A 25337-nucleotide genomic window follows, 5' to 3' on the forward strand; every position below is an offset into this window, starting at 1 on the left:
AAAATGTAGTTTATTTATTCTGTGTGATCGATAAAAAAGTGTTATTGTAAATAGCAAAATTGATCATATGCTACCTGATTTCAGTGCAGCTACAACTATAATATTTTTAAGTAGGCCTTATTTATTTATTTATTTATTTTACGGCAATCACTTTCGTGTGTACTATACACATAGGGGCGCAACTATGCCATGTCCATTCTGCTACCTGACTTCTTCGGGGCGCAACTATGCCATGTCCATTCTGGTACCTGACTTCTTCGGTGCGCAACTTTGCCATGCCTAGCTATCTCAAATCTCAAATTAATTATAATTGATTGCATTAAATTAGCTCTTAAATTAAGTTACTACTTTACCTTATAGGTTTCTCTAAATTTAAATAAATATGTAGTCTACTAGTCGTTAAAACTTAACTGAAGAATATTGCTGGAGAACCCTTTAAGTGTAGTGTAAATATTCGTAATTTAAGGGGAGGCAGAGGTGAATATTTCAAAATCCACAAAATTCATCCGATTTGTTTAAAATTGATCATGGATACTAAGTATGTTATTAGCAGGGAACGGATTTATATGGACTAAAAATATATGAAATATGTAAATATATATGTAGTTATTTTTACCAAAATATGGAATTAAATATGGATTTTTACCAAAATATGGAATTAAATATGGACTTAAAATTATAAAAAAATGACTATGTACGTTAAATATTGGTACATTTTAATCAAACTAAACAAAAAATATAATGGACGTACCTTATCTTCCAATGTAGTTTCAACAAAACACAATTTTTATTGTCTGTTACCATAACAATAGGTTACAAACATTTCTTTCAAGTGCTGAAAAGTGAATCTTCTTCTATTGTCTCTGAGGATAGATTTATACTGACTAAAAGAGCGTTCGACGTCACAAGAAGTAACTGGTACATAATTCAATTTCACAATGTCTGCTGGGGATAAGTCCAAGTTAATCTTCACTGTTGATTCACCACTCATCACAGCAACAACCTTTTGTAGTTCTTCATATCCAGGGTTTTTTGAAAGTACAGTGTCCACCTTAGCTCTTACTGCATCTGCAACTTTACCTCTACCACGATTCAGTTGTTCCACAGTACTATTTATAATTTCAAAACTTTCAGATAGTGAAAGGTGCCTATTTTGGAGACTTTTGAGCGTTTTTATGATGCATGAAAATGTATGCTGAATGTGAGCTAAGTCATTCTTCACACTTATGTCACAGGTAACTGTTTTCGCAGTATCAATTGAGACTGCATCTTCAGAGTCCAATGCAAGGAGAACATTGTTAATAGAGTCTATATGTTCGGCATAATATTCAACTGCTTCTAGCCATGTACCCCATCTAGTTAAAATTGGCTTTGGTGGCAATGGAATTTCAGGGTACATTTCTTTCAACACGTTAACTCTACTGGGAGCTTTGAGAAATACTTTTTTCACTGATGAAATCAACAAATCTACTTTAGGGAAATTGTCTCTGACCACTTCTGCCACACGATGAAATGCATGCGCCACACAAGTAAAATGAGTCAATTTAGGATATACAACAGATAATGCTTGTCCAGCTTTGACCATATAAGGGGCAGCATCGCTAATAAAGAATAACACATTATCGTACATAATACCCTTTGGCCACAGGATACCCATAGCTTCGTTGAACAGTTTAACTATAGTTTTGTTATTGCACTTTTCTAGAACATCACAATGTAAAAGAATTCGTTCAGAATATTGTTCACTTAACAAACCGATAACTACATTACCAACAAGTCTACCTTCTTTGTCGGGAGTCTCATCAATGGAAACCCAAATTGAACTATCTTTAATTTCATCTCTTATCTTCTGTATTGTCTCATCGTAGATGGATGGAGCATACGTCTTCCTAAGTGTTGACTCATCCGGGATTGTATGTTGAGTATATTTTTCAAGGAATTCCCTGAAGACCTTATTCTTTAGTTTGTAGAGAGGAATATCAGCAGAGATGAGAGAACGGCACAGGTCGATGTTAAACTCAGATCTTACATTCGATGTTGTTGGTTGTGTTAAAAACAATTGTCTCTGCTTGGAATTTAGTTGTTTGTTGGCCTGATGTTTACTAGTTGTAATGTGTTGTTGCACCAGGAACTTTTGTGTAGATGATACTGCACACTGACACAAATTACAAAATAATATTTTATTGTCAGTTGATAAACCATCTTCTTTAAATTCTGAAATGTAACTTGTTAGTTTTGATTTTAAATTGACTGAATGACGTACTTTTGGCATATTTACCGTCTTTATAGTATGATTTACAAAACTGAACCTATGTGTACTCTGACTGGCATTTAACTGTTGAGCTGCACAACTGAAGTCTGTTAAAAATTTTAAATTAAATTAATACAGTTTTGTAACTTACTTTCCCATTGTTGATAGGACTGCTAATTTTCAAATAACTCTGATGTTAAAGGGATTACTGAACATGTGTTTAAATCTCTATTGTTGAAATGTATTTTTAAAAGTTAATGGAATTTTGTTTTGTTTTATTGTTAAACCTAATATAATATGGACTGTTTTATATGAAATATGGAAAATATATGGAAATTAACGAAAATATGTACTAAACTCTAAAATATGGAAAAATATGGAAAATAAAAGTAGGATTTTTCAACCCTACACATTGTGAAACATAAAGATAATGCAAAATATAAATTATATTAGCTTTATAAGTAAATATGTATTTACATATAAATCCTTTCCCTGGTTATTAGTAATGGACATACCAAGTTTCAACTTTCTAAGTACAATAGTTTTGTAAATATTAATAATTTTATAAAACTTTATATCGTTTCATATAAAATGCTCCATGCACCATATTGTAAGAAATTTTCAATATTTCTTTTTATTTATATGTTCAGAGAAGGTATATAAATAATGATAAGTATTAGTTTATTATGGGATTAATATAGTAATACAGTTATCTTGGTTTTAATTTCGTACTTTTAAGGGCACAAAATCAAAAACTAACATCGGAATATGAAAATAAAGATAATAAAAATGGAAAAAACCAAATTTTCATTTTTTCTTCAGTTTTGTTCGAAAATTTCACCTCTGCCTCCCCTTAAATATGTATTGTATTGATTAAGGCTGGTTGAGTGGAAGAGAAGGCCTTATGGCCTTAAATCTGGTAGCGAAAATAAAACATTATTATTATTATTATTATTATTATTATTATTATTATTATTATTATTATTATTATTCCTAGGCCTACCAATTGACCGCGGGGCGCAACTATGCCATACCGGTTTTTGAGTTACGAGAGAAACGCTTCATCACTGCAGAGTGAACTGGCACCATTTGGAATTTTGAAAAAAATACATAATTTTGTGCGAGATCGTGCGTATTTGCTTGGTTTCCGTACAAAACCAATCCGCGGTAAGTCTAAAATTCCACATTCAGTATTCCCAACCTAACACATAACAATTTCCCTCGTCTTACCGCTTAAGTGACATATTGATTTTACTGCTTTAGGCTTCTAACATATTATTTTTAGAGACGTTCAATATAGTAATAATTATAAATTGGAAACTTACCATTGCAATTTCACCTAAATTGCACTGTTAATTATTGTTTTTAAATATTTGCAAAAATTAAGTAAACTCTACAACTCCACTAAAGTTACTGCATTCGTGATGCAAGTAACATTAAGGAAGCCGTGAAAAAATCAACAAGATTCCAGATGCGGATGTTATTACTGCAATATGTTATATAAATAATATTGTTAAAATATTAAAATGAAAAGTAAATCATTACATAACCTTACCGTTTCTTTTAAGTTCGCATTTATAGACTGGGGGGAAAAAAGACAGACGTATATCACGACCTGCTGGAGTATAGTAAACACAGAAAACATTTTAAAGCAACAATGTTGAAGGTAGATATTTTTGTTTTGCAAATTTGCCGTCATTGAACAGAAACCAAGATGGAGATTTCATTGCAACTAATTAGAAATTCCTCTTTCAGGTATGTAATAAACGATCTTCGCACAAAATAATGCACGATACACGAGCGGTATGTTTTCTTTCAATTCTCGGAAATTAAAAGAGCTCAACTACGTTTCGCTTTTTCAAACTTTTCCTCGAACATAAAAACTTCAACATACCGCTCTTGTAACGTATATTACTATTTTATTGTAAAAATATTTTTATCATATAGCAGAAGGACAGTGTTTTACACATACTAATTTTGATTAATGTACAATATACAGTAATGGAGGAAAAAAATGGTTAATATTTCCAAAATTTTACTGCTGTAAGCTGTACCTAACCCCTTAAACGATGGTTCGAAACCGCGAACCTCGCGCCTAATAGCAATCATGAAAACCACTAGACCACCGAAGCCCGAGTTATTCATTATGTTCCAGAGTTTCCTTCATAAAATTTATTACATTCTATAATCAAATACCGACTCAGCAAACAGGAGTGCGGTGAGTTTGTTTCATGTATAAGCTATATATACTCAGTGCGGTGCGGTCCGGAATAAATGTGCCGCAGGCGACAGATTCTTTAAATATGGCCCAGTTTAGATGAGACAACTTCAACAGTTGCCTTGCATATGTCTGCTTGCAATCTGTAGCACTTGAACACGAAGGTTAGCAATGGCATTGAGTCTTCATGCAGATATTACATTGCCGTCGTATCACAATTTCAACGTTCATAATCGCACGTTCTTAGAGAGGAAGAGAGGAAAAAAAGCGTCTGGGCAGCTGCAAGTGGTTGAGATTCACATGTCTGGATGCGACCCTGCCGCACTGTAAACGGACCGTGCTTCCAGGACCGGATGTCCGATAACGCGACCCTGTTACTCTGCGGAAGTGCTTGTCCGTGGTTCCAGGTTCACTTCCAGGGGTTTCAATTCGACATCATACCGAAATATATGTATGGATACATAATTATGCTGGGTTAAGGAAGAGATACCAGAAGACTGGAAAAAATTATCATCTCCGAAGTCTTTTACAAGTACAGGAGAAGTTAGATTTTATTCGCGGCATTCTAATAGTACCTTCACTAGATCACAACAATAGTACATTATGCAACGAGCCTATAATGGTAGTAATTAAGATGCGAGTATGTTTGTTTATAAAACGAGCCCAAGCGAGTTTCATAATTTTCATACGAGCGTCTTAATTACCATTATAGGCAAGTTTCATACGACTTTTTATTCTCGATCATATTTCTAACTTGAAATCATTCAGAAGTATTCATGTTATGGTTATGTGAGGAGTGGAACTGACCTGAATTGTGAGATGTGCGCAGGCGCGAAAGTATTGATTTTTTCCGAAACACGAATGTCATTGACCTTGATATAATCTAGAGAATAACCTGAACATTAGGCTTGATATAACCTGGAAATTGATTTAGAATTGAAAAACGAGAAGACAAAATGAATTTATTTGAATATTATTTACAATTAACGCTAATTATTATAATAACAGAACATTCTGCGACAGTATTGGATTTCCAGCCTCCGTGACTTTTCGCTAATTGTCTTTCGATTGCATATCCGAGAATAATCGATACTTGCGGTTTTAGAATGGTACAATCAGTACAAAGGTGATTTCTCATTGGCTGAACAACTGAATTATAATGAAGAGGTGTACTTTAATGAGGTGCATTAAAGGGCTACTACCAGGTGTATAATTACTACATTTCGGCATGGTCGAGCATAAAATTAATTACGAAATGTTTACTTTACAAACAGAAAACAGGCATCCTGTCTCGAAACAATATATTAGAATGTAGTAAATTGCAGACTCCAACAACCATGCGAACACAATACTTCCCCTCATGTTATTGAATTGAATTGAATTTACGGGAGGGGGGCACATGGCCCAGCACTGCGACCTGTTAAGGTCTATTGTTCTAACCCTCAAGCTAGGCTCATTCCCAAACCCACACCGGCTGACTACACTAAGGTTCGCTACGTATCCAGGTGTCGAGCAGGAAACCCCCCTCGTCCCTAGGCCAGCCCCCTCCGTGCGTCACCGGCCGGCGATCGGGGAATGCTATAGAATGATGACGAAATGGAGAAATGATGACGGAATGATGTAAATGCCTAATTTGGAGAAAAACGGGAGAATCCCGAGAAAAATCAACTGCGACCTTGTCCGCGACGAGGACATCCTCATCCACAAGGACCGAGGGACAAACCGATTTTTTTATATTCAATCTACTTTATATGATCTCACATGTGAAAACAATCAATATACAATGTAATTAAACATGCAAATAATAAAATTTTGAAATAGTGTGTCATTGTTACTAACTCAAGTCTAAAGACTGCTATTTATCATCTACCCTCTTCGACATCTTCTTGCACGATTTTTCAGAACATGAGAGAGGTGACAGGAAGATGAAGAAGTGCTTAAGATTTGCAGATGATAATAGCATTGTTAGCAGTTGAGATGATACTAAGAGATATCAGCGTATTCCGAATCTCACCGGACCGGTGGACAACAATGACGTCACGTTGCAGCGAAACAGGAGCAAAACTGCTGGAAGTTTCGATGGCTGTCATGGCGGCTGTACAAGTTGTTGTCTGTGCTACGCTAACAAGATTTTACGAAATTTCCGTACTGCCATCTCGTTCAAAGAAGAGAGCATAAACAATTTATTTCTTGAACCGGTAGTAACAACTGGTCCGTTGACATGTTCGCTCATAAGCCATTAACATATTGTTTTTACGTTGTGCTCATTACAAACAATACAGCAAAACCAAAGCAGAACACACCGCCATGACACAACAGTGCACGATGTCATTCGTCTGTTAATTCTCGCTCTATACAAGAACCAATCAGATTCACTGATGGCGGCTGATGGAGATTGCCACCACCTCTGCAAGCTGATGGAACCATTGCGACACAAGTAGAGCATCAGTGACGTCATCGTTGAAATTCGGAACACCGTGATGCTATCAGATTGCTCAGCGCTGAGATTCGGAATACGCTTTATGCTACTGGAGCTAAATGACAGCTGTGAGCAGTATCGGATGAAGATAAATGCAGACAAAACAAAGACCATGGTTATCGGAAAGAAAAGTAAAAACAAGGTACATGTCCGACTTCGAAATGAGGCAGTAGAAAAAGTGTTCAGCTTCAAATACTTGGGGTGTCCTATAAGTAGTGACATGAGCTGCTGCCAAGAAGTTAAAAGCAGGAGAGCAATGCCAGATAGGAAAAGAAGCATTTTCTGTGGAACTTCGGAAAAATAACTAAGGAAAAGACTATCGATATGCTTTGTGTGGAGTGTGGCACTGTGTAGGGCAGAAACACGGATATTACGACGAAGTGAAGAGGAAAGACTGGAAGCATTTGAAATATGGATATGGAAAAGAATGAAGCTTGTGAAATGGACGGACGAAATTAGAAATGAAGCTGTGGTAGAAAAACTGGGTGAAGAAAGAATAATGCTGAAACTGACCAGGAAAAGAATTGACTGTATCACTTGTTATAAAGTAACTGCCTACTGAAGGATGCACTGGAAGGAATGGTGAACGGGAGCGAAGTTCGGGGCAGAAGAAGTTATCATATGATATGCGGATCGTATGCAGAGATGAAGAGGAAGGCGAAAAGAGGAAAGATTGGAGAATGCTATGTTTCCACTGAAGGACCTGACCTTGGGCAGAAAACTATGAACGAATGGAGCCTAAAGAATTAACAGAAAATATCTTATCACTCACATTTATTTTTATTTATATTTAGAATATTGTTTTTTGCTGTTATCAAAATTGGCATAGGCGGGACAAAAGTGTATTTGCCCGGGATCCGGGACAATGTTCAAATTCTGGGACAGTCCCGTCGAAAGCTGGACAAGTGGAAACTCTAGTATCGCCCTTGTCAGGATCTGAAGCCACGAGCCTCGAAACCAGTGGCAAACATAAACGATTGAAGCGCTGGCCTTCTGTGCTCAAATTTGCGGATTCGATCCTGGCTCAGGTTGATTTAATTTAAGTATGCTTAAATGCGACAGGCTCACAGGAGATTTACTGGAATGTAAAAGAAATCCTGCGGGACAAAATTCCGGCACACCGGAGCGAGTGTCGTTAAATAAACCGTAATTAAAATTTCTTTAGACGACTGAGTTAGTAGTTATACCACAGTCTAGTATATACAGTCACGAAGCTTGAGTTGTGAGGGTGCTAGGAACAATAGACTGTGCCGGTACTGTTTCGCATTGTCTGTAATGAAGCGATATTAGCGATCCTAGTGGTTAGCAACTATCCATGGATGCATATTTACTACGTATTGAGCTTCGTGACTGTATATACTAGACTGTGGTTATACATTGCCATCAGAAGCGATCCCGGATTCAATTCTCGCCTCTTTGAAGAGACGCTAGTTGTGATTAGGGGGAAAAGTGGCACTTTTTAAAATTCAGACGCATTTAGTTTTAATTTCTTTCATTTCTCCTGAAAGCATTTGTTCTGAGAATAAAAACAGAAGTTTTCTCTGTGTTACCTTTCACGTTAAGACGCAGCACAATGCGAAAAGCCTTAGTTTAGCTCTTGTGAAGTCTTCAAATTATTCATTTTTAATTTCAGACTTGCATTAGGGATAATATTTAGCTCTGTAACTTGGTCTTTGTAGCTTAAAATATCGGGAATACCAAGAATCAAAATAGAACTCTGTACTGCGCTGGAAGGAGTCGTAAATCCTTTCCTGCAAAATTATGGTTACTATTTCTGGAATAGTAATAGAACGTTTGAGTCTTCGCGTTTGAGAGAAAGCAAACAGAAATATGCTCTTTGGGACTAATGTAAGATTTTGGAAGTTACGGCAATGAAGCCGAGAGGGGGGAGGAAAAATATACGGCAGCCTCAAGGAACACCACGTCAGATAATTTCTTCGCACACCCTAGCATTAACAAAATTGGGAAAAAATTGCCCACCATTCTTATTATCCACATTTTTTTTTGGAATAAATTAAATCTGACTGTTTTCACTCTCCCTCTATTTACCTCTAACGTGATAAAGTATGTGTACACATTTGTTCTGTTTCGGATTTGAAATCTAACACCCTAATAATTCAAGTATTTGTTGGTGGGCAGGTTTTATTATATAATTTATTTATTTAACTAGCTAGCTAGTGAGTATAAATTAAAATTATAAAACAAAAATGTTTCTAGCTACTACCGGTACCGTACGAGCCAGGCTCGTGTACGGTGTGGTCTTAGCCAATAATATAACATAAAATTTACAAGGACAGTTTACTAAATACAGTAAGTAACTTAATTCAAGCCAATAAATAACACACAAGAGCAAGAAAAAAAGAAAAAAAAATACATTTAATATAAACTGACAAACAGACAGAAGCCAATGATATTCAATAAAAAATGAATATAGTCGACAGAAATAAAAGGTAAAAAATACACATTTGTTAATATTATATATCATTAATAATTTTATAAATTTCTTTTTTAAAAGCTTCAATTTTAAAATATTTCAAATTTGGAAAATGGTTTGTAATTTTATTATAAAGTCTTGGACCGAAACTAGCACCATGTTTAAGAGCTACACTTGTATGACATTTAGGCTCAATTAATGGGAAAGTCGACTTTTGTCCACCCTTAGTATTTCATGTGACCTAAATTTTTAACATTTTCAAGTTCGAATTATGTGATTTTGTCCATTGTTGTAACTGTTTTCAATGCTCTTAAAGTCGTTGATTGTTTCAATTCTTCACTTTACCAGTTTCCTGCAATGTAGAAGCTGGAGTTGGCAAAATGGTGCTTACTGTATTGGTGTTTATTGAAATTCAGTTGTATTAAGGGATACAGAACATAAACACGAGTTTTATGGATAATAGTAGGCCTAATGTTTTGTGCGAAAGTGAGATTAGAGTGCTACTGGAAACTGATTTACCGAGGCAGTTGGAGAAAGAAAGTGCACTCGATGAGGATCTCTGGCGTCTCATCAACCTACTCGAGTTGTGTGGATATAGAAGGAAAAATTGAAACGGTGCCGGGTGGAGTTCCTGGGTAGCTCAGTTGGTAGAGCGCTGGTACGTTTAATCAGAGGTCATGGGATCGATACCCGGCCCCGGAACAATTTCTCCCTTGAAATTAGTTCACAGTTTTCTTTGTTAGTGTAGGATTTGTAATTTATCGTGGGTTGTTAATTTAGATATTACCAATAATTAACCATTCATAATTGGCGCATATTTTTTTAATATTGGGGGGGGGGCAGGACACTGCACAAAAGTCCGAGAAAGCTTTAATTGCTGTTTTTAAATAATTTCTTTACATATTTTACGGAAAATAACATTGTCTGATTTTTCACATAATAACCATGGAAATTAACCACCGGCGTGGCTCAATCGGTTAAGGCTCTTGCCTGCCGGTCTGAAGTTGCGCTCGGGCGCGGTTTCGATCCCCGCTTGGGCTGATTACCTGGTTGGGTTTTTTCTGACGTTTTCCCCAACCGTAAGGTGAATGCCAGATAATTTATGGCGAATCCTCGGCCTCATCTCGCCAAATACCATCTCGCTATCACCAATCTCATCGACGCTAAATAACCTAGTAGTTGATACAGCGTCGTTAAATAGCAAACTAAAAAAAAGAAACCCATGGAAATTGCTTAACCCAAGGTGGTTGACGACTCTTGTACTACTTTTTCTTTTCACTGCTCTGTACACCCTTGCTGCGAAGATAAACATGAGCTATTAGTTTCACTGTCACTGCCACAATAACAACCTAATATTTGCCATTCTGTTCCATTTCCTTGGATCATTGCAGTTTGTTACCAATTCTTAATAGTTACATCGCAATCACTGATATCTCGCGATGACATCACAGAAAAAAGAACACTGAAACTGAACGTTGGTAACGGTTACTTTCGAATTTCCTAACAAATTTAATTGCTTATGAAAAATTGTAATATTAATAACATTTTCTGTTAACATACTACACAAATTACAGTCAAATACACTACTAATTGAACTGTTTAATTCCGTATTATTATTTCTGCTTGGCAATAGGCTACTTATGACCGCTATTGTTGGGTTGCAACATTTCACAGATTTGAATTGAACTGAAAAAATATGGATCATAGAAAAAGAAATGAAGTCATCATTGTATCATGTATGGGAATCCGATCTCAAATACAGGAGGAAAGAAAGGGAATGGTAATTGAAGGGTTCAGAGCCATAGTGGGCCAAGCGCCATATTTGAGTGGCTCACAACCAGAGTGGACCAAGTCCATCAGTGATCAGTTTGTGGATTAATACAATCTCGGATGAAGAAAACTTAGATTTATTCATTGCCATAACAAACAAAGTCCATAACTCATTCGTTACTCCACAGAGGGCAGCATTTCCTATGGAAGGTGAAGGTTACTAATCGCGAGCCAGGAACTTTAAGACTCAATATCTCAGAACTATTCCAGATGGACTTGGTCCACTCTGGTTATGAACCCCTCATATTATAAACGCAGAAAACATGGGTTAAAATTAAGTAAATGCCATATGTCAATGAAAAATATAGCAAGTAGCAGGGTCTATAAGGTATGCACATTAAAACTAAATGATATGTCAATCTTCATTAAACTTTGATATGCACTTAACTTTAACCCTTGCTCTCTCTGTTTTTAATAAATGGCACTTGGTCTACTATGGTTCTGAACCCTTCAATTGAATCCTATAGATTCAAAATCCCCTATATCCACTATCACAAACTGAAGGATTTTGACAGTAGCTAGTGAAAAATTGAGGGAATTTTAAACCTGACGGTGACTTTTAACAAATCTTTTGCTTTAAATTTAGTGGCTTTTTAAATTCAAACTGTATAAACCATTGGAATTCATTCTCTGCAAGCAAAATGTGGGCATAATTCAATTATGAACAAAATGGTCTTTAGAGGGTTTTGAATCTAGAGGATTCAATTGTAAGTTGCCACTAAAATGTTTATTGGGACAGCTGACTCTCTCTGCGAATATATATATAAACCTTATTTGGTTTATGTCCTAGTTCATCATTCAAGCAAATAAATTACTTTTTAACATAACAAATCTGTCTCCGAATTATTTTGAGGTGCGCAGCCCCTTTATTAAATTTATTGGGGGGGGGGGATGCTCTTGGTTTATAAGTTGAGGAAGCAGAAAGTGTCTAGCCTTCCCCAGAGTTGGCGCTTTATGATAATAAAATTACAGAATATTACAATTCACTTTACCTTGTGACAGTGAAACTTTCATGAGTTCGTAACTAAAGGTATCATCTCTTGCGTATTAAGTTTTCAGACCACGTCTCGCTCTGTTTCATTCTACACTACAACTGTTACTGCTCAATGCTCTGCACTAACTTCAGGACGGACCACTTTAAACAAACACGTGCTTGTGCAATTATTCCACTATTATCTACTTAAAGAAAACGTATTTGAGAAGCTCCGTAGTAAGTGAACTGTCAGTAACACTTTACCCCAGAGAATGAATAGTTCTACAAATTTTGGCGAAGAGAAATATTCCTATCCCCACGCTGAGATCGAAATTGCGTCCTTCCAGATCCATGCAGTTATATCGATTAAGTCAACTGCTTCCATGAGAAATGTAACTAATGGAATTCCCCAGAATGGTAGGCACCAAGTGGCACAGCGTATGAGTCAACAGGTATGCAACACTGCGAAGTTCATAATCATTTCGCTACAACCCAACCACACCTAGGAAAAGCAAGAAGAAACGAAATATTTTCAAATTTGGTACGGTTACCATTATAAGAAATTCTATAGGAGGACATGGAATCTAAAATAAGAGGACATTGCTGAAAAAAAGAAGGACTTTATTACATCTGTACCCTACTTATCGGTGGAGCCCATTTTGTGCACGAGAGCCTGAAGAGACAAACATATCTTGTAACAAATAACTATGAAACTGTTCACAAGACATGTTCTGGAAATTATATTTCACCATGATGATACCTCTGACCGTCTCCGTTAGCATGCGATGTCGTTCTTTTGTACATTGAGCAGATATTAGGGAAAATACACTCTCAGCGCTTCCATTGTGACTTTGGATAAATAAATTAAGAGTCCACTGCAAGAATGATGGATGTCACTTTCTTGTCGAAAATGAACCAAGACTGTCAATGCATATCTTAAGACATATAGAATGTACATAGAAAGTTATATGGCATTAACACTGATAGTCATTGTCCAGTAATGATCGGAAAATCACAGGTAAGCTTTGAGCGCTAAGCATTTCAAACTTTCAATTGCTTCTCCTGCAAAATGTATTCCAAATGACATCCACCATTCTTGCAGAGGACTCTTCAAATAGAATTGACATATTTTTAAGGGTTCTGAGAAAGTTTCAGTGCCCGCAGAAGTATTGGAATTGAATTTGCACCATTGTTTATCTAAACTTAAATCTTTGTCCAAATTAATTTGATTGGCATATCTTTGTACATTGCATCATAAAATTGATAAAATAGCTTAGAATCGTGAATAGTGACGTTTTATGGAGTGTAAGAATTCAGTGCATGTCAATAGGTCATCATATTTTGTTTTTATGTGCTCCAGCTTCAACCATTGAAAGCAGTTAAATTCTTTCATAGGTTTTCACCATTTGTTTAGATATTCTATGCATAATATCGCACATTATTCAATATTCATATTAATTCTAGTTGAAATGTGAAATGCCGGACATTAAAATTTTTTTTTAAATGCCTGCCGGAGATGATAAAATGATTAAAACAGAGGACATGTCCTCCTTTTGCCGGACGGATGGTAACCCTGAAATTTGGTAAGCTGCGTTAGGATAAAAATGTAAATAAATGTAATAAATTTGAGCACTTGGCCACGAAGTTAGTTTTTTAACGTGCTCATATAGTATATTACCTGGAGCGGTAGACTGGAAGAGGCCTGTCGAGGCGTAGTAAGACGAGTAAGATATCAGGCACATCCCCATAATCGCAAGCACCAGAGGATGGAACACACGAACCTGGTACGCCATGAGCTGCAATAAGAACACAATTCAGTTAGTTGTACTCTGGTCTGAGAGCGACCCCGGTCTGAAATTCACCGGGTCGCAATCGATTCTCGACAAGAATTTGAGTTATCCTAGCTCAACAGGAACTAAGTACTGATTGTGGTCTCGTTCTGGTTGCCTTAATTGCTGTGATCAACGTGAACCATTCTAGGGACTCTATCACGGAGCCCACGACGACTCCAATAAAATTAATCTCTATGGGTGCTGTGCATAGACATTTCGCTAGCCCGCGCTAAGAGCATGCTAAACTAGCCCCGGCTATCGACTGATTACTTGTACAGGATTCATATCATATATCGTTAACACTGGTTTATGAATACGAAAACGTTAGTTCGCTGATCATCCACCGGAAGCCCACCATATTCATAGACATTCTTAGCGCGGGCTTCCGGTGGATGATCAGCGAACTAACGTTTTTCGTATTCATAAACCAGTGTTAGCGATATGTGATATGATTTCTGTACAAGTAATCACTCGATAGCCGAGGCTAGTTTAGCGCGCTCGTAGCGCGGGCTAGCGAAATGTCTATGCATAGCACCCATAATCTTCTAGTGCTAGTTCAATATCTGACTAAAAGTCTTATTATCCTGCATAATAATAATAATAATAATAATAATAATAATAATATTATTATTATTATTATTATTATTATTATTATAATGATGATGATGATGATGATGAGGGGTTATTGTCGGTGCTTTCCATCGTGGCGACCCGAGAGTTAAATCAAAAGAAAAAGAGGTGCGGTGGGGTGAAAAATCTTGTTGGGTACTTGTACTCCGTGAGGTAGGCGGGAGTTCTTCCTCTTGTGTTTTAACATGAATTTTCACATGTTCACTATGTCTTCTTGAATTACAATGTGATTGAACGTGTTTTCTTATTTTCGGCATATTTCTGAACAACGTAAGACTGCGTTCTGACTAGCGCTTGTGCGCGTAACAAGTTAAATATCCATGTATAGCTCGCGTAAGAAACGATTACCGAAAAGCAATGGTGGCGTTGCTGTCTGTTTTGATGTGTGTATGTAGGCACGCCGAGGGAGGAGAGGTGCGAGCAGATGGAAGTACTGTCTCTTCCAAGAAGATGAACAAATGAGGACATCGCTGTGGAAATAAAGAACGTAGCAAGAGAAAAATTCGAAGCTAATTAAACGCGCAACATATGTTTACGAATGAAATTATAATACCGTGCGATACAAGACACGTATTCGCATGCAATGGAACAAACTAAATTCGTAATATAACTATCACTACGCAAGACTGATTCTATCGATGTCATTTCTCTTCCGACTGTACTCTTGAATATCATTCAAGTTATCTCGTGACCTTTCCTGTCGCCCGCTCTTCCTTATCGCAGTGTTTGATTCGCATTCCTTCCGTCGGTAATCCGTACTTGCGAGACCTTTACCTGAGTAAGGAAAACAAACCTTCACGGGACGACTTCCTTTGATATCGTGTTCTCGTTGCGAATGTACGCTCGTAACTTTATACGTCATATAATGAAAGATCAGTGGAACAGAGAAAAATTCTCTCCGGCACCGGAATTTGAACCCGGGTTTTCAGCTCTAGATGCTGACGCTCTATGCACTAAGCCACAACGGATTCCCATCCCGATGTCGGATTGAATCCTCTCAGTATAAGTTCCATCTCTTGGGTTCCATCTTAACGAGTGCACCTCTGCACATGTATGGACATTGTGCCACTGTCATACATATATGACGCAGTGTATGAGGGTAGGCCACTAGAGGGAACCCAAGAGATGGAACTAAACTGAGAGGATTCGATCCGACATCGGGATGGGAATCCGGTGTGGCTTAGTGGATAGAGCGTCAGCACGTCGAGGTGTAAACCCGGTTCAAATTCCGGTGCCGGAGAGAATTTTTCTCTGTTCCATTCATCTTTCTACTAGAAACTCAAACATTGAAATACTGCAGAGTTATCAATCTAAAACCTTACGTTCCATTGCCACTGCACCATGGTATGTCCGTAATGATGTCATTCATCGTTACCTAAACATATCAAGTGTGAAACAAGAAATCTCTAAGTTCAATAAAAAAATGCCTGCACCGATTAAATCAACATCCCAATCATTATGCATTAAATTTGCTGGATAATAGTCAAACAATAAGAAGACTTAAAAGGACCAATACTCTTGGCCCTCCATTCATTTTTACTACAGCTATTTGAAGCATTGTTATTTTTCTTTTGGAGTGTTGTCATGGGATAAAATCTCCACTCATGTCATATTCTTTTATAATATTTACTTATTGTCTATTGTAGACAAATTGTAAATGTGGCAGGTGTTAATAAAAAAATTCATCTTTCATCATATGATGATGCAGAATTTCTGCACGGAAATATCTTATGTACTTCGGTACATCATAATAATCTATACGTCAGACTGCAGTTATAGTCTAGACACCTCAATGTTTTGGTTAAAGGAATCGCGACTTTGGTCATCAATGTGTTAATTTTCTAGATTTCCCAGTTCAAATTTGTGAAAATAACAACTAACAAGGAGAGGACATGCTCTGTATATCACCGAATTAAATCAGATTTTGTGACATGAAAGTACAAGACACACTGTTTAAAGTCATGCCTGATATGGGTGGCCAATGACCCCTCGTTTTGGAAATATTGGCTATTGTTTATGACATACTTCCGTTAGGTGCCTAATAGGGAAGCATTAGACTGTGTAACGCATAGCTCATGTGGTTGGATGCTGAGTTGTCATCCAAGCAACCCGAGATCGAATCCTAATGCCTTTTCATTTTTTAAAGCTTGATATTATTATTATTATTATTATTATTATTATTATTATTATTATTATTATTATTATTATTCACTTTCAGTTGTCAGTTCCTATATTCAAAGCCACGTTGAAATATGCGTGGTATGCATTAAAATTGATAAACGAACGAGAAGTGTTTGTGAATGTGAAGGATGTCTGTTTGGCAGAAGTACGGAAAAATGTGTGTGACTGTGGACAACCTTCTTTCATTTGCTGTGTATGGTGCTGGAAATATGTATGTTTTGTGTGTTTTTATGACATAATGAATCGGGTACAAAATGAAATGGAATAGCTGCTACAGAAATAGAACAGATACCAGTACACATCTTACCTTCCTACGTGACCAGTATTTCATTGTTTATCCTTTACAATACAATGTTAGTTAATTAGTAATTTGTTTAAAACATGATGGAGCATTCAATACATTGAGAAATATGATATAGATATGTAAATAGATAACTGTGATCACAATATTAATCATTATTAAAAGAAAAAAATATAGGACCAGTTAAGATTCGAACTCAGGTTGTCTTGATAACATCTCAGCATCCAACCATATGGACTGTCACACAGTCTAATGCTTCCCTATTGAGCACCTAACGGAAGTACGTCACAAACAATAGCCAATATTTCCAAAACGAGGGGTCATTGGCCACCCATACCAGGTATGACTTTAAACAGTACGTCTTTTGCTTTCATCTCACACAATCTTATTCCATTCGGTGATATACAGAGCGTGTCCTCTCCTTGTAAATAAGTGAACATAAAATTACAGTGCGAACATTAAGAAAGATGCCCAAAAGAAGTGGTGTGATTTTATCCTAACACATGCTGCTACTACTAAATCACAATCACCCACGTCGGCCTAGGTGGCGCAGTCGGTGGAATGCTGGCCTTCTGTGCGCGAGGTTGCGGATTCGATCCCGGCCCAGGCCGATGGCATTTAAGTGTGCTTAAATGTAACAGGCTCATGTCAGTAGATTTACTGGCATGAAAAATATCTCCTGCGGCACATCGACGACGCTGATATAACCTCGGCAGTGCAAGCGTCGTTAAATAAAACATAAGTTAATTTTTTAACAAGGGTCCACTGAACTAATAGCTGGAATCACTGTTCTTGATTGAACAGGAACTTGTGCATCGATACTATGTTATCAGTAGGGACTGGATTTTTATATGATATCAAGGTGTGAAATATGTACATATTTATGTAAGAAAAATAAGCTGAATATGTACCAAAATATGTAAAATCATGAAAATATTTAATATCAATATCTGGCAGGTATAGGATAGGTAAGACTTCTAGTTCTGATTTCATACAGCACCCGACTTTTTTTTTTATCGGACACTTGACACATTACTATTTTTTCATCTGTAGTGAAAGCTTCGTTCATCGCAATCTATGATTTAATTTTTGTCGTTAGGGTTGAAGATACAGGAACCATTTTAGTTAGTTAAAAGCAGTACATAAATTCACTTGCACTTTATACTGTAAGTACTAAAACTAGAGAACTGAATGAAACGAATGACACAACAGTACTGCAAGCACTGTTTCGTTTTACTGGATTAGAAGAAAATAAGTGGCGATGTGGGACAAATGCATTTTAGCTGTTACCTGTAAGAAACGAAGTACCTACTAAAACCTCAAACTATAGGCATTTACAAACAGTTGTTTGAAAAGTGACATTCCTGTCTCATTCAGAAGGGTAGGATTATTCCAGCCGAGAACCATACTTTCTAATTGCTCAGAAAATTCCATTTCCGTATACGTCTACTAAATTTAAGTAAAGAGGTCAAGCAATAACCCGAAAAGCTATTATTTTAATCTTTCAACATCCTTTCATTTTGTTCCTTTACTCCAGTTTCTTTTCAAAATTCGGCTACTTTATTGTGGCTCATGTCAGACTTGACACCGGTTTTCCCTGGAAGGATTAGAAATAGGGTGGGTAAGGTTGCAAATTGCATGGGAACGGCTTGTTAATACGTTTGCAGAACAATTATAGTTCGAGACAAATCATGTCGTCGTCGTCCCACTCCACCGCAAGAACGCAATTGCACTTTCTGAGCGATATTTTCGTCCCGAAATATATCCTTTCTTGGGTAGGTGAAAATCTATGTATTTCAAAATGTGAACTTCTCCAGCAGAAGTTTTTTTTTTTTCCTTTTAGGCCCAATTGTATAAAACTCCCTGACTAAAGATCAACTTTGATCGAAGATCGAAAAGTGAACCGAGTTCAGACACTTCTTCTATTGTATAAAACTTTTCTGCGATCAAATTACCTTGGTTCAAATGCAATCCAAGTTCACGTGAAAAGGATTTGGCAACATCGCATAAACAGGTGAAATACGTGATGCGCGGACCATGTTATACAGGTTTGTTCAGTGTCGCCAATCTAGCGACTTTAACTCTTTTTCAACAACAATTTCTTTCAACTTTTATATTGCTTAAATAGGGATTTAGTGACCTTTTTAGCACCCCATAGTGACAAAATTTAATCTTTCTTTGTTGATAATGAGAAATCTAGCGACTTTACAACTACTTTTTGGCGACTTTCCGTATTACACTCTGTTGGAGACACTGGCTATTTTGTACAATGTAAATAATGGCGGACAATAAGAAGAAGGTTGACTGTTCTCCAAGCTGTTACCATGTTATGGTGTTTGATACTGCTAAACATAATAAAGCTTTATAAAACGACAATTTTCGTTTAGTAATACAGTTAACTGAAAATTTATGAATGTACCTATCATAACCATTAATAATTAATGGTTGTTATAAACATAATATAATTATAGGTTATGTTATTTGATACTGCTAAACACGATAGAGCCTTATAAAATATAAGATTGTTTGTGTATTAAGGCAAGAAATTGAAAGAAATATATATAAATGTACCTATCATATCTATTAATACTAATAATAATGGATATTTTATTTGCACAATCCGTCACTCGTATATTTCAACCAGAAAAGAAATAACTGAACTTGGATCATCTACTTAATCGGAGAAATTTCTTCAGTCAAAGTTAACTTTAGTTTGAGACAAATTAATCTGAGATTAGACTTTATATAACACAAAATTCCAAGTTCAGCTGAAACAAGGATCAATTTAACCTCTGATCTAAGATTAAATGGTTTATACAATCGGCCTTTAGAGAAGTAAAAATGTATAAAACCCCTAAATATGTAGATTTATGTAATACCAAGCCATAATATGTAATGTGGGGTAAATATGTAAAAATATGTGGTATCAAATTTTAATATATTAATGGTAATTACAAGATTCGCAAAGATTTGTTATTTATATACGGTTAGGTTGAAATGAATATAATATGTAATTACATAAAAATCCGGTCCCTACTTATCAGTCACAAGAAATAGAACAGTTTAGTGAAATGAGCGTTTCAGAAAATCTCTGGTTACTAGAACGTCCCTGCACTGCCGTGGGTGGGTGAATGGGGTGTGTCCAAATCGTGAAGTGACGTGTTTTACACGTCACCAAATAGCAGATTGAGAAAGCAGGCCATCACCTGCTGCAGCACACTATGTACGTGTTTCTCTCACTCCCTCTCTCGGCGCGTGTGCGTTTTTACGCTTTCATCCCATTGTAGGCTATTGTCTTTCAAATTACCATATGTTACTTACGCTTGAATCGAAACAACGCGTATCATAAGTTCACGAAAAAATCGTATTATTGTAATGAAGGCAGTATTTTTGGACAATGAAAAATATCTCGTTTATCGTAGTGTTAAAACAGCTGTAAATTTATATCAACAAAAACGAATGCCCTGCTTATCTTAATGATATCACAGAAGTAAATCCAAGCTGAACGAAAATACTGTAAGTTGATGGTAATGGAAAGTATTAATTAAGGTCATTAAAATTAATCTGCCTATCGTAATAATATGAGAGCGGTAAATGAGACAAAAACCCTATCCACCTTAGTGATAAAGACACCTATGTATACAGAGTTTCCCATTTAACTTGTGCACCTATAACTTTTTTGTTTGGATAGGTATTGGAATTTTTATTTTTGAGCTTTATGTTAGAACGAGGTGCTAACATGAGTGCGGAGATTTGGTGCATGTAACTACATTATGGTACAAGATACACGTGACGTCATCAAATTTTCAAATAGCACTACATACTTTAATCATGTTACATTGATTACACACATTAAGACGAGTTCAAAAATGTATCACAATGTCACCTTCCAAATCCATAACCACAACAAAATGCAAAATGAATGCCACCGAAATGTGCCGTTTGTTGTGGTGCACAATTCATCCTGTGCATTAACTTACACAAAACGAAAGGCGACTGATGTCCGTACACGTTGTGTGTTTGCTCTCTTGACATGTAGGCCTAAACAAACCACAACAACTCTCGACGCCACAATCCACGTACAGTGGCCTGCACGTTCTCCGGACCTGTCGCCACTTGTGAGGAACTGTAAAGGACAGTGTGTACCAGAACATTCTGACAACACCAGAAGACATGCAGCAATGTATTCGACAGGCTTTTGTGTCACTTCAGCCAGCAACATGCCGGGCAGTCATACAGTCTTTCGGGGAACGCCTTCGAATGTGCATTAATGTGAATGGTCACCATTTGGAACATCATCTGTGACGCTCAATGCATGACATCATGACACTGGAAGTACGTTTTTGTTTCGTTTTGTTATTATTGATTAGGAAGGTGACATTGTGATACATTTTTGAACTCCGCTTAATGTGTGTAATCAACGTAACATGATTAAAGTATGTAGTGTTATTTGAAAAATTGATGACGTCACGTGTATCTTGTACCATAATGTAGTTACGTGCACCAAATCTCCACACTCATGTTAGCCCCTCGTTCTAACATAACTCTCAAAAACAAAAATTCCTATACCTATCCAAACAAAAAAGTTATAATAGGTGCACAATATAAATGGGACACTCTGTATACAGAATTCTATGAACTACCTCCTCAAACTTTGTGACGTTCTAGATGACTTGGATGTAAACAAGTTTTGAAAATACTGTACAAGTCGGAAGCACATTCTTACGAAGTTACAGAATAAATAAGAAAACAAGTATCTGAAAGAATATTTATTACTTGTGTTTCGATTTACACAGTTACAGTAATCCTAGCATTACCAAGGTTGAGCAAAAAATTGCCAACCCTTCTTATTATCTAAAATTTTTGCAATAAATTAAATCTGATTGTTTTCACCCTCCATCTATTTGTCTCTACAAGTCTCGCAAGCAGGGAATACCGACGGAAGAAATGCGAATGAAAAAATGAGATAAAGAAGAGCGGGCGACAGGAAAGATCACGAGATAACTTGAATGATATTCAAGAGTACAATCGGAAGAGAAATGATATCGATAGAATCAGTCTTGTGTTGTGATAGTTACATTACGACTTTAGTTTGTTCCATTGCATGTGAATACGTGTCTTGTATCGCACGGTATTATTATTTCATTCGTAAACATATGTTGCGCAACCCAGATAAGACTGACGTTCTATATATAGGACACCGGACGTTTTATTTTTTTAACATTGTTGTGTAAGATTTTCATAGTCGGCAATCATGATACCATAATCCTTATGTGTTATAAATTGCCTCCAATTTTTTTTTATTATGTTCAGTCTTTCATAGTCATTTTTGTTAACATATTTGTGTGAGTTATGGCTGTGGAGCAGAACATGTTGTTCTCGAAGTCGGTATATATCACATGCTATAGATATAATGCTTTTGATATTGATAGCGCATACTCGTATGATGTACTTCATATATAATAATTCATAATTAGATTCAATTTTTTATTTAGTGTTATGCCATATCATGGTAAAGTTAGGCGTACTACATGTAGTACGTCAGTCATAAAAGGGGACATTTCGTGAGACTGATGGTACTCATGTTATTATAGGGGTTTTTCACTAAATGAAGCCTTACAAATGATTCAGGACGACCAAGTTGCTATATCTAAGTGCAATAACATTTCCATCACAATTTTATCACCAAAAATGTGGTGTGGTAACGTAACTGATGAGGATTCTGGTGATGAAAATAACCCTACAATCGACAATATGCCTGGTAGTCAGTTGCGAGCTGAGACGGAAGTAACCCTCAACACACAAAGAGAGGGAATGGATGATTATGATGACGAAAGTCATAATGGTGATGATGAACATAGTAAAGGGGATGATGAGAATGGCAGTAGAAATACTAGTGATTCAGCAACCGATATACAGATGAAGAGAAAGAATAATAAATTTCAATTGGGAGGAAGTTGACATAAATCAGGGAAATACTATATTTTTCAATTTCCGTGCACGCAGTTTCAAGATACTCTACAAATTTCAAGAAGAAAATATCAGTGAAATAGCCCAATATCATATATTTGTACAACAAAAATATGGGTGGACCAAAACATCAAAATGTACAAAACATCTATTAGAAGCCAAGAAATGGTACTTTAGTCTGCATTGACGTAGCAGAACAAAATGCATGGCAACTATACAAGATAAACTCCAACGAAAAACTCGATCATCTTGCATTTCGCAAACGCCTTGTCTTATCTGTTCTCGAATCCACTGCTCGACATGTACAGTCAAGCGGTAGACCAGCGGTCGTCAACTCACTGCACTCTCGGGCTATCGTCTCTTACCCGCAGATGCATTTGTGGCTGCTGGCGGGTATGCTCTCTACCTAATCCTGCTGCACTTATCCTTTACCCATTTCAGCGAATGCTGACGACCACTGCGGTAGAACATCTCATCTAAGACTGAGCAAAAAGGTTCAAGGTTTGATGGAAGTAATCATTTTGTGGTATCTCAAGGAAAACAAACTCGATGCAGACAGTGTCACACAAAGACAACAATAATATGTATGAAGTGTGATGTTGGTGTACATGTAAAATGTTTTATCACTTATTACAACCCATAAACATTCTCGAAAAATACAATAATCTTATTGTGTGTGAGTGATATCATAATTTTGTGCTAATTTGATGTATTGTTAAGATAAACAATTTATATATATATTTATGCTAAAACGACTTGTCATGTAATGTTTTTGCATGGGGATATAAGTGACGTCCTATATATAGGACACTGAAAATCTCGGATACTATCAACATAAAAATTAAAAAAAAACAGCTTTGTTATGTTATATCAATTACAGTTAAATAATTCATACAAAAAAATCGTATTTTTTTTTTACAAAAAATAATTCAGTCTTATCTGGGTCAATTAGCTTCGAATTTTTCTCTTGCTACGTTGTTTATTTCCACAGTGATGTCTTCATTTGTTCATCTTCTTGGAAGAGACAGTACTTCCATCGGCCTGCACCTCTCGTCCCGTTGGCGTGCCTACATACACATGTCAAAACAGACAGCAACTCCACCATTGCTTTTCAGTAATCTTTCTTTGCGCGATCTATAACATGATGAAATATGTGTTCTGAGATGACTGTTACGACAGTCAAGTCAAATACTGAAAATAGTTTTGGTTAAATAAGTGCCGAGTATACTTGCTATTTGGTAAATTAATATATTTATAAAGTCTGGTAAACCACAAAAAAGATAGTTTCAGGAATCACACTTCTTTGTCCTCTGAATTCCTTAGAAAATATGTTGCGGCTTCCTGTTGAGATCAGTTTTGCAAAAAATAGTGCAGGCACGTCGTGTTTGATGTACCACAACTTACACATGCACAGTATTTATCACAAGCGTGGTTCTGGGAAAGGTGGGGACCCTCTCCTTCTGGAGGAAACAGCTGCACGACAGTGAAGGCTGAAGTTCGCTAGTCATTATACCACTAAAGGAAGAAACGGTCAAAATGCACAATAGAGCATAACGATTGAAGCATCCTTCAAGTTTACAGACATTTGGAACTGCAGTATAAAATCCCACCAGTTGTTTTCGTTACCCAGCAACACGATTACGATTTTCGCGTAATCGCGATAAGCATAAAGCTTCTAGTTGTCTGAAAATTATGAAAACTGGTCATGGGACTCACGTCAGATAATAGAAGTCTGAGAACTGCGGAAGTGCATGCACGAGTCTCTGTAAACTTGACATTGGACCCAAAAATCGTGGAATCAAACTCAGTTGAGGCAGTGATGGATATTTAAGCAATGACAGGAATCCCTAGCATGATAATTTTTCTGAATGTAAATGAAACTCACCCAAGAAAAATTACCGGGTAAATTATAGGTACCGAACCAAATTCGTGCTACAATTTAAATACATCCTGTATATTTATATGCACTGTTTTCATTCTCTTTCTTCCTCAACATTTATTAAAATGTTATTTGTCGCACTTTATTATTTTCGTTTTCTTGGTTCACTTGTTTTATTTTTGTTTTCATTGCTGCACTGCTCTTTGTTTCAAATATTGCACTATGTTAATTATATTTTAACTGTTGCACTGTGTTACAGTATTTATATTTTAACTGTTGCACTGTTTTAGAGTATTTATATTTTAACTGTTGCACTGTGTTAGAGTATTTATATTTTAACTGTTGCACTGTTTTAGAGT

The 25337-nt window shown here is 36.4% G+C and overlaps 1 protein-coding gene across 3 annotated transcripts in view; it reads right to left on the minus strand.

The window, feature by feature from the left end:
* Positions 1 to 25337, minus strand: part of LOC138707772 (beta-1,3-galactosyltransferase 5-like) — a 244115-nt gene that overhangs the window by 26447 nt on the left and 192331 nt on the right. For all 3 annotated transcript variants that reach the window (XM_069837652.1, XM_069837653.1, XM_069837654.1), the window contains exon 3: positions 13864 to 13981. In XM_069837652.1, the coding sequence (XP_069693753.1) occupies positions 13864 to 13981 (118 nt within the window). The remainder of the gene's footprint in view (positions 1 to 13863; positions 13982 to 25337) is intronic.

Source organism: Periplaneta americana, chromosome 10 (genome assembly GCF_040183065.1).
Source record: "Periplaneta americana isolate PAMFEO1 chromosome 10, P.americana_PAMFEO1_priV1, whole genome shotgun sequence".
NCBI classification, from domain to species: domain Eukaryota; kingdom Metazoa; phylum Arthropoda; class Insecta; order Blattodea; family Blattidae; genus Periplaneta; species Periplaneta americana.